The sequence below is a fragment of the Stomoxys calcitrans genome, chromosome 2, assembly GCF_963082655.1.
Source record: "Stomoxys calcitrans chromosome 2, idStoCalc2.1, whole genome shotgun sequence".
NCBI lineage: Eukaryota > Metazoa > Arthropoda > Insecta > Diptera > Muscidae > Stomoxys > Stomoxys calcitrans.
The window spans coordinates 211,616,299-211,629,237 of NC_081553.1; the positions used below are offsets into that span (position 1 = coordinate 211,616,299).

A 12,939-nucleotide genomic window follows, 5' to 3' on the forward strand; every position below is an offset into this window, starting at 1 on the left:
GATGCGTTTATTTTTGTATCATCCCCCATAAACAAAAGTGTGAATATGTATTTTAAAATGGATGAGTATACGTTTTGGGACTTCTTTTATTGCAATATACCATAATTATTTCATTTTTTAAAAATCTCCTCGTCCACAAATTTGAACTAACTTTACAGCGATAGGATAAATTCTAAGCATATCAGCAATAATTTAAGACTTAAGGTTCATAATGCAGCAAAAACAAACAGTAGCAACTGTTTCTATATTTAACTATAATAGCTTAAAATCCACTTTGGGTAAACACCTCCTCGACCTTGGAGAAAACTTCATCCGAACTGGGACTGGCATCGATTTGTTTCACTTTTCCAATCTCTTCAAAATGCTTTATAATGGGAAGTGAATCGTTGTTATAGGTTTGTATACGCTTTTTCAAACTCTCCATATTATCATCAGAACGTCCAGAACCACTCTGTCCACGACTCAAACAGCGATTAACACATACTTCTTCGGAGCAGTTGAAGAACAAAACAAATTGAAAATCCACTTTATCCGACATTTGCCTATTCCAACCATCCAAATTGTCTTGGTTACGGGGAAAACCATCGATGAGGAATTTATTTTTATCCGATTTTTTCATAGCCGCTTCTAGTAAGGAACACGTCACCTCAACCGGTACAATTTTTCCATTACGTATATAGTCTTCGATTAAAGCTCCAACCTCAGACCCCTTACGAGCCCTTTCCTCCCTGAGTAAGTCACCAGCTGACAGATGTACGAACTGGAAACGTTCAACGATTTTCGAACATTGTGTTCCTTTTCCAGCTCCTGGACCACCCAACACAAAAACAATTTTTGGTTTTTCCTCAGACATTTTTAATTTAGTTAACGTTGGAATTGTACTTAAGAGATTTGTAGATGTGTGGGTGGAATGTTTACTTTGAACTAGGAAAAGATTACACGACCTTGCGAGAACTTTGTACATTAAAAGAATAGCACGAGGGATGAGTAGCTTATATACTTTTTATGTATTCATTGAGTGGCCTTTTGCTACCACAAATTAAATAATTGCCGATGCTTCTTCTAGTTTGTAAACGGAACTCACTACAAAGTGATTACACTTTAAGAAGCCAGATTGTGAAAAATCGCTATGCATCCCCGGAACATTTGAGATTAAAAACATAACATTGTCCCTTTGCCAAATGTTAAAAAAATTGTTCAAATTACAGACCACAAATTCCTTGAAAGTCTAAACTCTGAAGCGTTTACATATTTAATTAAAACTGCATTTTAAGAATCCTAAAATGCCCATCTCCTTTCTGAGATCATATCAAAGGTCTGGCATCTCAAACACCGGGCCACATGGCCACATTTTTATTTATATATTTTGTTATTTTGTTTTGGTACCTTCTTTAATAAGACTTGAGAAAACAATTAAAAATGAGTTTCCTTATACCCAAGGATGTTATAGATGAGGGCGATACAGTTATCTTATATATAAGTGTTAATTCAATGCATGTTATAGAGGCCACTCCCACCATAGTTAATAAAAAAGGGGAAACGATAGAACACATATTCCAAACCTCATTCGGCGCTTTAAAGGTTCGCAATATTATCGGTGTTAAGTATGGAAGCCGCGTGGAATTATCTAAGGGCTATGCATTTGTTCTCCTTCCCAATCCTGAGCTATGGACACAAACCCTACCTCACCGAACGCAAATTATATATACCCCTGACATAAGTATGATTCTACATCAACTCGAGGTTAGGCCAGGCTCGATTGTGGTGGAGTCGGGAACAGGATCGGGTTCATTATCACATTACTTACTTAGAGCCGTCAAACCACATGGTCATTTGCATACATTTGATTTTCATGAAGCCCGAGCGAATCAGGCTCGTGATGAGTTCCAACATCATGGTTTGGGAGACTTTGTGACTGTCTATCATAGAGATGTTTGCGAAAACGGATTTGGCGAGGAACTCGATGGTAAAGCTGATGCTGTGTTTTTAGATTTGCCAGCTCCCCAATTGGCGGTACCACATGCCTTCAAGGCATTAAAAGCTAGTGGCAAGTAAAAGAAGCATTTATAATGTATACAAAGATATTTTAATGTTCAATATATTTAGGTGGACGTTTCTGTTCTTTCTCCCCTTGCATTGAACAATCGCAACGCGTCTGCGTTGCTCTACAAGAACTTGGTTTCACGGAAATACAATCTTATGAAATTCTGCAACAGGAAGATATAGTTAAAACAAAAACATTTCCCATTATGGATTTAGAGTTTCTTAAAACAAAGGTCATTATTACTGGGCTTTCGATTTGAATTGGAATGGCGTTCATTGTTCTCAATTTTGTTTTGTTTTTTTTTTCAGAAAACTGCATCTTCCGAGGAAGAAAACAGTGAAAAGGACCTCACAAAAATTTTGAAACAACCAAGAGATACAATAAAGGTATTAACATCATCAGCACCACCTACCCAACCGGGACATACAGGATTTTTAACATTTGCCACTCTACAACCAGCGTTTGCAAGATAATTTTTTACGATCTGCATTTTCCCACAAATAATAATTGCATTGCATAGATGGTAGTTACGTATACTTTTTTTTTAGAAACTTCGAGAATAAGTATGTAACATTGGTTACTGTACAAATCTAAGCCGATTTGAAGCTTTCCTTTGTAATATTCTATTAGGGAACATGAGCATTCCATTAAGGAACAGCGGGGATACTACTTTCATATCATAAGTACTGTCTGATTCAAGTTAAAGCTCAATTATAAGGGATTCCCTTTTCGTTGATAAGTGGGAACGGCATATCGCAGAGTGGCACCACTTTGTAGATAAGTTTAACACGGCTAACTGCAGAAATGTAGCCAACATTATGGGGTGGGGGGACAACTACTGGTGATTTTTTTCTAATGTTCTCCCCTGGATTTAAAACCTGGCGGACATTCAAACCATATGGTGGGCTCCAGCTTTCCCTAAACATCTCTAGAATGAAAATATTGAGTTGTAACTAGGTTGGAGTAAGATTTCTTCTGATGACCATTTTACCAACCAGGTAGGCTTGGCGGGGCAATTAAAAATCTTACACTATTCCATTCATTTTAGGCGTCTGATTTAGGCAATAATGGCAGTGCTTGACGTGATAAAGTTTCTTTCTCTGAAGACACAGATAGAAATTAGACTCCTAACAGGGATTTTAATGTATACGAAATCTGTAGAAGGCTCCCTTCGCAACAATGGTATTCCGTTCAGAACTGCCTGATATGCAAGCTGATTTAGAGTTTACCTTTTGTATTTTTGGACCCCCGCTCTATATTGTGAAGATCCTTCCGGACATGGGTGAGCGGTGGCTATGACGGCAACAATTCAGTACATACTACTTTGGCACTTCAAATTCGCTCGGTTGTACTGTTAACGTCTTTCATGTCTTATTAAAATGTGCAGTCGAAACTTTAGAAGGTACCGTGTTTTGGTTTTCAGGTCACGTGCTTTCCGTTATAAACTCTTAAGTGTTTCCTGGTTATAAGCTTTATAGACCACATATACTTAGATTCACTTACAAAAGACCTTATTTTGTTCCTTAATGTCTGAAGGAAACTTTTTAAATATTTAAGCCGGGATTTACTATTTGTGTTCCCTGTGTTATACCTTTTATTTTGTATATTTCAGGACAAAGTGTGCCTATGTAGAAACCTGAAATAAAATTTTTCCGAACGCCGAAATGGTTTAACGAAAAATTCCAATTTAGCACAATTAAAATGGCAACACCCAATGTCATATAAATCGGTGCAATGTGGCAACTTTTTAACGTCAGCTGAAAGTTGTATAAGCCGAATAAATAGGTGAAAAACATTAAACATTGTAGAATATCTGAAACATGGCTGTGCATCTCAAAGGAGTCCGATACGTTTTATTCGTGGGTGCAATCGTTGGAGTTATTGGAGCTGCTCTCTATCCCATTGTACTCAAGCCTATGATGGGAGTTGACGAGTACAAAAACATAAGAAAACAAGTGTCTGGTAGTGCGAGCAAGCAATAGTGAAGCGCAAATCAATTGGTTTTATCTTGTTCCAAATATTACCAAATGTAAAATAAGCTAATGTAGTTTTAGCAAACATTTGCGAGTGCATATTAGAATAGTCAAGCATTTTAAAGAATTGTTGACTATGGAGATGTATTTTGTTTCGTACATGATTGAATTTTTATGTTATTTAAACTTTGTCGGAATTAATAAACAATTTTAATATTTCTTATAAAGAATATATATACACTTACATCTTGATCTCCTCAGTCCATATAAGCTCTAAGAACATTTCGTCACAAAGAAGTACAGAGGCAAGAATATTGTATTCTAAGGTGAAGTTTGAGTGGCTGAAATTATTAGAAATGTAAACAGTATTAGCAAGGCGATTAAAATATATCTTCGCCAGGATTTTTATTCACGAGTTTTGGATAGTTGGGTATGTGCTTGATAGCATATATACTGTATGCATATTTTTAATAAATTATTTTTATAAAACAAGTTAAAGATCATGGCTCAAGGATTGATTAGTGGTTCAGCCATGGGTTAAAGTTCAAAGGCGAACACCGAAAGCGAACATAGTTTGACCTCAATGTTTGTTTTCCACTGGCGTCATTTTATTTTATAAGAAATAATGAATGAAAACTATCATATTTCTGTAGACTGTATACCTTGTGGTATGCCCACGTCTAAAACCAAATTGAAAAGAGCTTACGAATATGAGGACGTCAAAATGTTCATACGATTTCTAAACGTGGGAATATTATTCATTATATGGTCGTGTTGTTGTAGCCATATTTTTTCTTATTTAAGCTCCTATAGGGAAACCAGGTCGTTCATGTCCAGAGGACCACTTCTCGTGGGAACGCGATAGTCATTATTTATTTAGAAGCTTTAATAACTTCTCTAGTCCTATCGAGTATCATAGGCACCCATAATTACGCAAGAGCCGGTGCCGCCTGACTTATCACTGAGACTTTCCACTCGACATCATTGATTGTCATCGACTGCATTTACGAAGCATCTTACTAACCGCAACCTGTGGACGTGTTCGGTAGCTCTCTGCTGAGCTTCTCGTGAAGACGATGAACACCACATAAATCGGAGCTCAGAATTCCAACATATCTGGTGCTCACAGCCATTCCATGCCGGGGGTTGTTGCCATAGCCACATGATTTCATGGTAGCCATCGATGGCAAGCTCTCTTTGGGAAGCAAGGTCATTCCGAGCATAGAACCAATTGCATTATATGTTTGGAGGATATGCATGTTGTTTTAAACTGAGAAGCTTCATTCTTTATTGTTGTTATTGTTGTTGTAACCACATTTTCATGTGGATGTGGGGATCCTCGTCAAGCTCCTATAGGTGAGCAAGATCGTTCCGGTCCAAAGGACCAGCGGTACGTAAATCCGGCTGCCATGGAATTGCATCTTTCGCTTGTGACACAAAAATGCTAAGTTGCGTTATACATATGGCATTTTCTATTTCATCAGCGTTATTCGACAATAAGTCAAATTTTTGGATCGCAACCACCTAGTGAAATGATCCCTTTATGCAAATCTACCGCTACAACAACGAAGTTGATTCAAGGCCAGTTTGACTTTGTTGACTGTCATCGACGCTGTAATTCTTATTTTAGCTACAGGCCTAAAGAACGTTGTCAATGTGACAGTTGACATGGTCGCTTTTGTTTAATTTTTCTTCCCTATTGACATTTATTAAATATTTTGTCGGATTATAATGTAACATTTGGTGGTCGAGGAAGCCGATTATTTTACAACATTAAATAATACAACAAATTGGCAAATGTGGTTTTTATAAATTCCCTTTAGTAAGTAATAGGGAAAGGGACTTCCGCTTACAACTTCCAGCATTGCAACGAAAGCTATATTCTCTATATAGAAAATTTCTGGCATCGGGGAAAGAAAATAAAAAAGCGATTTCTTTAATAAAATTCCAATCAAATGGGAGTCCTGGAAAAAATCTTGCACATACGGAACGTTTCCCCCGCCATAATCAATTCCAATTGTATTTTAAGGAGGACAATCAAAAAGCCTGCATCGCAAACCAGGTATGTAGTTCCTATTGGATACGTATTTTAGATGTGTTAACACGTAATTGACTTTTGGGCGAACAGCGAGCAAGGAATACTATATTCTAGAAATTTGGCGCCCATCACAAAATACACTTGCAATTATGGCTATTATTGCAGTTGCATAACAAACACAACTTTCATACGTATACATACATACATACGTTGTTGGCAAATTTTGAATATATTGTCTTTATTATAGACTTGCCGAAGTGGGACGCTTGGAGCCAACAAAATTAGACAGTAAATATGAAACTGGTCAATTGTTCCTGCATCGTATCTTCGGCTATCGCGGCGTAGTATTGTTTCCGTGGACTGCAAGGGTCTATGATCGAGATGTCCACAGTACAAACAAGCCAAAGTCTGTGGCTCCACAAACAACTTCATCTAATTCAGGTACTAGCAGCGGTGCGACGAAAGGAAAACCATCCTCCACTGAATCTTCAAATAATTTGGGATCTAGTAAGCTTAATAGAGTAACAATCACTATTCAATCTCACCTAAATGATGCTGTTAAAACATTGAATATAGCAACTACGGTAAAGGGTTCACTTGAGGATGCTCAGGCTCCAGCAAAATCCCCTTCAGCAGACAATTCGAATACGAAAAACGCTAGTTCGTCAAGTGGAGGAGAAGCAGGCGAATCAAATACCAAAGAAGTTAAGGGAAAAGTCCACACGTTTTATCAAGTTCTAATAGATTCAAGGGATTGCCCGTATATTGTGGGTATTTGTTAACTGAGTACTTTAACAGTTTAATTTACATGTTTGTTATTTTATTACAGCGCGCCCAAACAGAAGCTGTTACCTTTTTGGGTAATCAAGATTCAAATCGAAGTCTTTATGCAATTCCCGGTTTGGATTATGTATCTCATGACGACATCATGCCCTATTCAACGGGAGAGAAGATGCCTTTGCAACATGAACTATTTGAAAAATTCCTATCGTATTCCGCTGATAGGGACCCACCCTTCGAAGCAAAAGATACATTGAAAACGTGGCAGGAAAAAAATCATCAGTGGCTGGAATTAAGTGATGTTCATAAGGAGACCACGGAAAATATACGTGTAACTGTGATACCATTCTACATGGGCTGTCGAGAGACTCCAGCCTCTTCTGTATATTGGGTATGTACCGCAACTAATTATATACTTTCAAGTAATTAAAACAAATTGTTTACTTATAGTGGCGGTACTCCATACGCTTGGAAAACCTGGGATCCCTTACAGTTCAATTGCGAGAACGACACTGGCGTATATTTTCACTCTCAGGAACTTTGGAGACAGTACGTGGGCGCGGAGTTGTTGGCCAAGAGCCCATATTAAGCCCCCGATTGCCGGCTTTTCAGTACAGCAGTCACGTCAGTCTCCAAGCACCTAGCGGCCATATGTGGGGAACTTTCCGTTTGGAGCGCGAGGATGGTCACATGTTTGACTGTAAAATTCCCCCATTCTCCCTGGAAAGTAAACCTGAGGAAACCTCCTCCCCTGGCCAAACGAAAAATACAGACGAATAGTTTTATATGAGACAAGTAGTTATATGGGCTTAACGTATATTTTTTGATAAAGGCGGTAAATTCAGTGTAGAGGAGATATTGACAATGCTTTAATAAATATGTAGCATAATTTATGAACTCAACACAATAAGTAGGTAATGATAATTTTAAAATTGTAAATTAATAAAAATTAACGTTTAAACATACTCACGTTTCAAAGAAGAAAAAAAAAATGCAATTGCAATTCAAATCGATCGGACTGTAGCGTTTATTTGTTAATTTTAGCAGTTTTATTTTCAACTTGTATTTTAAAATTTAATGGTTTCATATTATCGTGTATGCCAAACAAAGTTTGCAACGCATCCAATGAAGCAGTTTTAACAGCAGTGGGAATATCCTCGCCAAAGCCTAAAATTAAATTTGTATAAAATATGCACATTTTCAACATATGTCTATCCAGCTCACCTTTGCCGATTAACTTTTTATCACAATATAAACCAACGTGGTAAGCGGCCAGCACTGTGTTTTTACCGCAATCTCCCAAAAGGCGAGGTTCGGGTGCAGCTAATTTTCTAGCTTTACATTGTTGTTGCAATAAATCTTCCGGGTTTTCTATGTTCCATAAATCCAGAATATCTCGTTGATTCAATAGCGTGCATATAAAATCCCTTACAAACATATAGGACCTTTCAATGCCTGAGGATTTTTCTAATGCACCTATAACAGCTTTAAGGGATTCTGCCATGGACTCATTAGAAGGTGGATAGTCGGCATCCAAAAGTAATTCCTTCATACCCAAATGTAAGGCTACATGTGATAGGGTATCAGTACTCATTAAATAAGAAACGATAGCTTTGTGACCTTCGGCCGGCAATTTAGGCAATGAATGGACTACAAATGCTTCAACATACTCTTTGACAATACGGTCACCTACAGCAGCTAGTTCATTATTATGCGACATTTTAATGTCGACATCTTCTATACCAAGCTCTCTCTGTTTTGCCTCTTCTTTGGCGATATACGACTGTTGTGTGAAAGCAGTTTGAAGCAGGGGTAATTGAAAGTCTTCTTGCAGTCTCTTGCCAAAAGCAAATAATTCAGCTCGATAATTCCATTCAACAAATCCCGACCTTGGTTCTGGTTTTTGAGGTCCAAGCTTTTTTGCTCTTCTATTCAATTCACGAAGTGTTGGTGCCACCCATCTTTTGATTGTGCGACAGCCCACTGGAAAAGCAGCAGGTTTAAAGTCACATGTGGGTATAGTAAATATCGCTTTGAACTTACCCAGATTTTGAGTTGGAACTAACGTTTTACTCAAAGCAAGAAGAGTAACAGACGTTCTTAATATAGACATATTGAAAATTTTCATTAACAACTTAATAAATTACTTTAGTAAAACCGCAACACAAGCAGCATATTAAATAACGAAAAAACAGCTGACTATTCTGCACCCATTGACTTTTGAGGCTGCCCCCTAAATTGGAACTTACAGCTGTCATATTGTTATACGCTGACAATAAAGCCAAGCAATATTTTTTCGGCAGTCTGTTATATATTTTGTAAATCGTAATAAAAATTATATAATAAGAAACTTAAACTTACTGAATATTTTAACAAAATCTTTGGTGCCGCTTCGCACATTTACATGCCATGACAACCCTAGAGAGAGAGAGAGACGTTCTGCATAATCCTGCACTAGAACAAAACTGGGCTATGAACTATATACAAAATAACCGCAACGGGCTCATTATTAGTGAATCCTGGCCTGAATACAAGCCACTTCAACTGGCAATAAACGTTTATTTGCAGAAACCGCTAAGTTTTATAAATGACGTACTCGATACTTGATTTTTGAGGAAATTCGATTTTTCATTTATAATCGATTTGCAGAAGTCGACTAATCGATTAGTCCAAAATCGACTTTTAGATCCCTAATACATAAAGACGCCACCAGAGAAAGGCAAAATTATTAAATTATTTTATTTAATTAATTTAGACATTTAAAATATTAAAAATGTCTCTGCAAACATATGGTGATAAGCCCGTTGCCTTCCAATTGGAAGAAGGAGGAGAGTATTATTATGTTGGCTCAGAGGTTGGGAACTATTTGAGACTATTTCGTGGCATTCTCTATAAAAAATATCCGGGCATGACAAGGATTGTATTATCAAACGAGGAACGAAAAAGATTAGCTGACTCTGGCCTAAGTCCACACATTCTGGCAAGCTCGGTTTCCTTGCTAAGAGCATGTGAGGTTGATGATATCATGTCCGGTAATGATGAGAAGTAAGTTTTAAAAAGCCGGTTGCATTCCATATTCTACGCTTTGTTTGGAATGGTCTTCAGTTTTTTTTGCTTTAAAAAAGACAAGTCTGTTTTTTTCATATACATATTCATAATAAAATCTACGATGTATTTTATCGTTTTCATCTTATGTTTTTAGATATCGTGCTATATCAGTAAATACATCAGATGCCCCCTTGCCGCGAGAAAGCAAATCGAAAAAACAACCACAATATGTACCCACTATGCCCAATTCAAGTCATTTGGATGCAGTACCGCAGGCGACCCCAATAAACAGAAACCGAGTACACACAAAGAAAATTCGTACATTCCCCATGTGTTTTGACGATACCGATCCAACGGCAAATCTAGAAAATGCCGCCCAAAAAGAGTGTTTGGTTCCCATACGGCTTGATATGGAGCTGGAGGGGCAAAAGTTACGAGACACTTTTACATGGAATAAGAACGAGAGTATGATTACCCCCGAGCAATTTGCCGAAGTTCTTTGCGACGACTTGGATTTGAATCCCATACCTTTTGTTCCTGCAATTTCGCAGGCCATTCGTCAACAAATCGAAGCCTTTCCCAGTGAACCACCCATTATTGAGGAAAGTTGTGATCAAAGGGTTATTGTGAAATTGAATATACATGTGGGAAACACCTCTCTCGTCGATCAAGTAGAATGGGACATGTCCGAGAAGAACAATAACCCAGAAGAATTTGCCATCAAACTTTGCGCTGAGTTAGGTTTGGGTGGAGAATTTGTGACGGCTATAGCCTACAGCATTCGGGGTCAGCTGTCTTGGCACTGTCGCACATATGCCTTCAGCGAAGCTCCCTTATCTACAATTGATGTACCATTCCGTAATCCCAGTGATGCAGATGCTTGGGCACCATTTTTGGAAACTCTAACAGATGCTGAAATGGAAAAGAAAATACGCGATCAGGATAGAAATACCAGACGTATGCGACGATTGGCAAATACAACAACGGGATGGTAAAAATTTGAAAGAAACAACTCCTAACTTAAGGCAATTTTATAAGATATCAAAATAGATGTAAATTAATCTTCTGGAAATTTCATGAAGTAAAGAAAAAAAATACAATTTTGAGACATAAAACAAAGCAAGAGATGACTACATTCAAGTCTTATAGAATTTTTAATTTGTATAATTTTCTTATCAATAGTTACAAGATGCATTTTAATCATAAAAACTATCACTACATATAAAAAGACGAACTTAGCTTTCTGTGTTTGTTTCTGCCCGATCATGATCCTGATCTCCGTCGTAAAACTCATTTTTAGGCTCTACTAACTTATCCTCCTCGGCTTGTGTTGCACGGTTATCAGGATCTTCCTTTTCCTCTTTGATATTGCGCAGTTCCTCCATGTCAACCACATCTGGTGGTACTTGTACCATCTGTACACTGGGAGAATGCTGACAAAGTTTAAGATTCTCATAAACATGCTTCACTATGGCTTCCAAATATTGTTTTGAGTTGGCGTTTTCTTGCCGGGAATTAATATCGGGATGCAATGTAAAATCAGGAGCAAAAAATTCCAAATATTCAGTCATTGGTAATTCATTGTTTATTGGCTCATCAACCAATAGGGATGTTTCATGTGTCCAGCATCTAGCAACATTTCGCAGTGTGTATCCTCCCCCACCAACAACCAAAGTGGGTACGTTAAATCCTTTAACAAATTCTACACACGCTCCATGACCCCTGGTGCTTAAAGAGAAACAACCCAGCCTGTCGCCAGCCAGTGAGTCTGCTCCACATTGCAGCACTATTGCAGTCGGACGATAAAAGTCCATGACGGCCGATATTATGGGTTTGAAAACTTGAAAGTAACTTTGATCATCTATACCCTCTTTTAGTGGAACATTGACACTATAGTATCTACCAGATTCGGAACCGATTTCGTACATATCTCCAGTTCCGGGGAAAAAGTAATTACCATACTTATGGAATGAAACCGTCATAACTCGATCGGTAAGGTAAAAAGCTTCTTGAACGCCATCGCCATGGTGAACATCAATATCAATGTACAAAACCCGCGGATGGTATTTTAAAAGTTCTAAAATTCCTATAACAATATCGTTGACATAACAAAAACCCGATGCTTCGAATTTCTTGGCATGATGCAAGCCTCCGGACCAATTTATGCAGATATCGCTGTGATTATGATTTAGTTTTTGCGCTCCTTCCAATGAAGCTCCTGTGTACATAGCACAAAATTCGAAGAGGCCATCAAAAACAGGACAATCTTCACCCACACTGAAATGTGATAAATATTTGGTGTATCCCACGGCTGTAAATAGATGTTAGATATATGTAGGTACTTGGCAATCGACTATAAACATGGATATTGCATGTACTAACTTACAGTTGCAGTGAATATTTTGTGGTGTAACCTGTTGCAAAAATTCTATGTATTCTTCGCTGTGGAATCTCAGCATATCTTGGGCGCTAGCTCTGTAAAGGTACGACTCAGTTCATAAACTCAACTAAAATTGTTTACAAAATGTAAATGCCTACTTGTAAGGTCTGTATATTTTCATCTTCTTGTGCAATCCATAGTTCATTACCAGACTGTGAGTCACTGAGAGCCGATGTGGTTTCATGGGGTGCCCCGGGCCATAATGGAAGTTGCCCACATCCGGATTATAGAAATAGGAAACACGTCTTTTACTTGTACTCGTCATTTTAGTGCTTCAAAAACGTTTCGTTTCTATTCCGCTGACAATTTTTGTTTAATAAACAATACAATGACTAAAACAACAACCAATAATAATAATTTTCGTGTGAGTGAAAAATCCAAATCACCACTCATGCTACGAGTCAATATTGGAGGCACCGGAACGAGTAGTAACTTAATGTTTAGAAATTTATTATATCAACAGGAAGAAATAAAATTATATTCCATTTGTTCATAAACTAGTATTGTAAATAATATAGGCCGAATAGGGATGGAATCTTATAAGCCGATTCTCGACTAATCGATTATTTGAAAAAGTGAGTTGCTAAAAATATCGAAAAATCGATTTTAGTTTTCC

The 12,939-nt window shown here is 37.6% G+C and overlaps 7 protein-coding genes across 8 annotated transcripts; 4 read left to right on the forward strand and 3 right to left on the reverse strand.

Moving 5' to 3' along the window:
- Positions 1-68: 68 nt before the first annotated feature.
- LOC106089955 (UMP-CMP kinase) lies at positions 69-1,075 on the reverse strand. Its single transcript, XM_013255965.2, has one exon. The coding sequence runs from the start codon at positions 962-964 to the stop codon at positions 263-265; it is 702 nt and encodes a 233-aa protein (XP_013111419.2). The 5' UTR covers positions 965-1,075; the 3' UTR covers positions 69-262.
- A 265-nt stretch (positions 1,076-1,340) lies between these two features.
- On the forward strand, positions 1,341-2,638 carry LOC106089953 (tRNA (adenine(58)-N(1))-methyltransferase catalytic subunit TRMT61A). Its single transcript, XM_013255963.2, has 3 exons — positions 1,341-2,047; positions 2,107-2,276; positions 2,353-2,638. The coding sequence occupies exons 1-3, from the start codon at positions 1,420-1,422 to the stop codon at positions 2,515-2,517; spliced, it is 963 nt and encodes a 320-aa protein (XP_013111417.2). The 5' UTR covers positions 1,341-1,419; the 3' UTR covers positions 2,518-2,638.
- A 1,200-nt stretch (positions 2,639-3,838) lies between these two features.
- LOC106089960 (small integral membrane protein 20) lies at positions 3,839-4,515 on the forward strand. Its single transcript, XM_013255971.2, has one exon. The coding sequence runs from the start codon at positions 3,865-3,867 to the stop codon at positions 4,024-4,026; it is 162 nt and encodes a 53-aa protein (XP_013111425.1). The 5' UTR covers positions 3,839-3,864; the 3' UTR covers positions 4,027-4,515.
- A 1,168-nt stretch (positions 4,516-5,683) lies between these two features.
- On the forward strand, positions 5,684-7,800 carry LOC106089957 (polymerase delta-interacting protein 2). Its single transcript, XM_013255968.2, has 5 exons — positions 5,684-6,079; positions 6,303-6,562; positions 6,632-6,822; positions 6,885-7,226; positions 7,286-7,800. The coding sequence occupies exons 1-5, from the start codon at positions 5,973-5,975 to the stop codon at positions 7,613-7,615; spliced, it is 1,230 nt and encodes a 409-aa protein (XP_013111422.2). The 5' UTR covers positions 5,684-5,972; the 3' UTR covers positions 7,616-7,800.
- A 61-nt stretch (positions 7,801-7,861) lies between these two features.
- On the reverse strand, positions 7,862-9,276 carry LOC106089959 (large ribosomal subunit protein mL44). The gene is made up of 4 exons (XM_013255970.2): positions 9,197-9,276; positions 8,879-9,139; positions 8,060-8,818; positions 7,862-8,002 (listed from the first exon to the last, which is right to left on the reverse strand). Exons 2-4 carry the CDS (start codon positions 8,961-8,963, stop codon positions 7,863-7,865), a joined length of 984 nt encoding a protein of 327 aa, XP_013111424.2. The 5' UTR covers positions 8,964-9,139; positions 9,197-9,276; the 3' UTR covers position 7,862.
- Positions 9,134-11,002, forward strand: LOC106089958 (SWI/SNF-related matrix-associated actin-dependent regulator of chromatin subfamily B member 1). Its single transcript, XM_013255969.2, has 2 exons — positions 9,134-9,880; positions 10,038-11,002. The coding sequence occupies exons 1-2, from the start codon at positions 9,609-9,611 to the stop codon at positions 10,876-10,878; spliced, it is 1,113 nt and encodes a 370-aa protein (XP_013111423.1). The 5' UTR covers positions 9,134-9,608; the 3' UTR covers positions 10,879-11,002.
- A 12-nt stretch (positions 11,003-11,014) lies between these two features.
- LOC106089956 (histone deacetylase 3) lies at positions 11,015-12,828 on the reverse strand. Of its 2 annotated transcripts, XM_013255967.2 has the most exons (4): positions 12,710-12,828; positions 12,422-12,655; positions 12,270-12,358; positions 11,015-12,194 (listed from the first exon to the last, which is right to left on the reverse strand). In XM_013255967.2, exons 2-4 carry the CDS (start codon positions 12,586-12,588, stop codon positions 11,119-11,121), a joined length of 1,332 nt encoding a protein of 443 aa, XP_013111421.1. In that variant the 5' UTR covers positions 12,589-12,655; positions 12,710-12,828; the 3' UTR covers positions 11,015-11,118. The 2 variants fall into 2 exon arrangements, with proteins under 2 accessions (XP_013111421.1, XP_059218497.1); XM_059362514.1 differs by having other exon boundaries at positions 12,422-12,828.
- Positions 12,829-12,939: the final 111 nt, after the last annotated feature.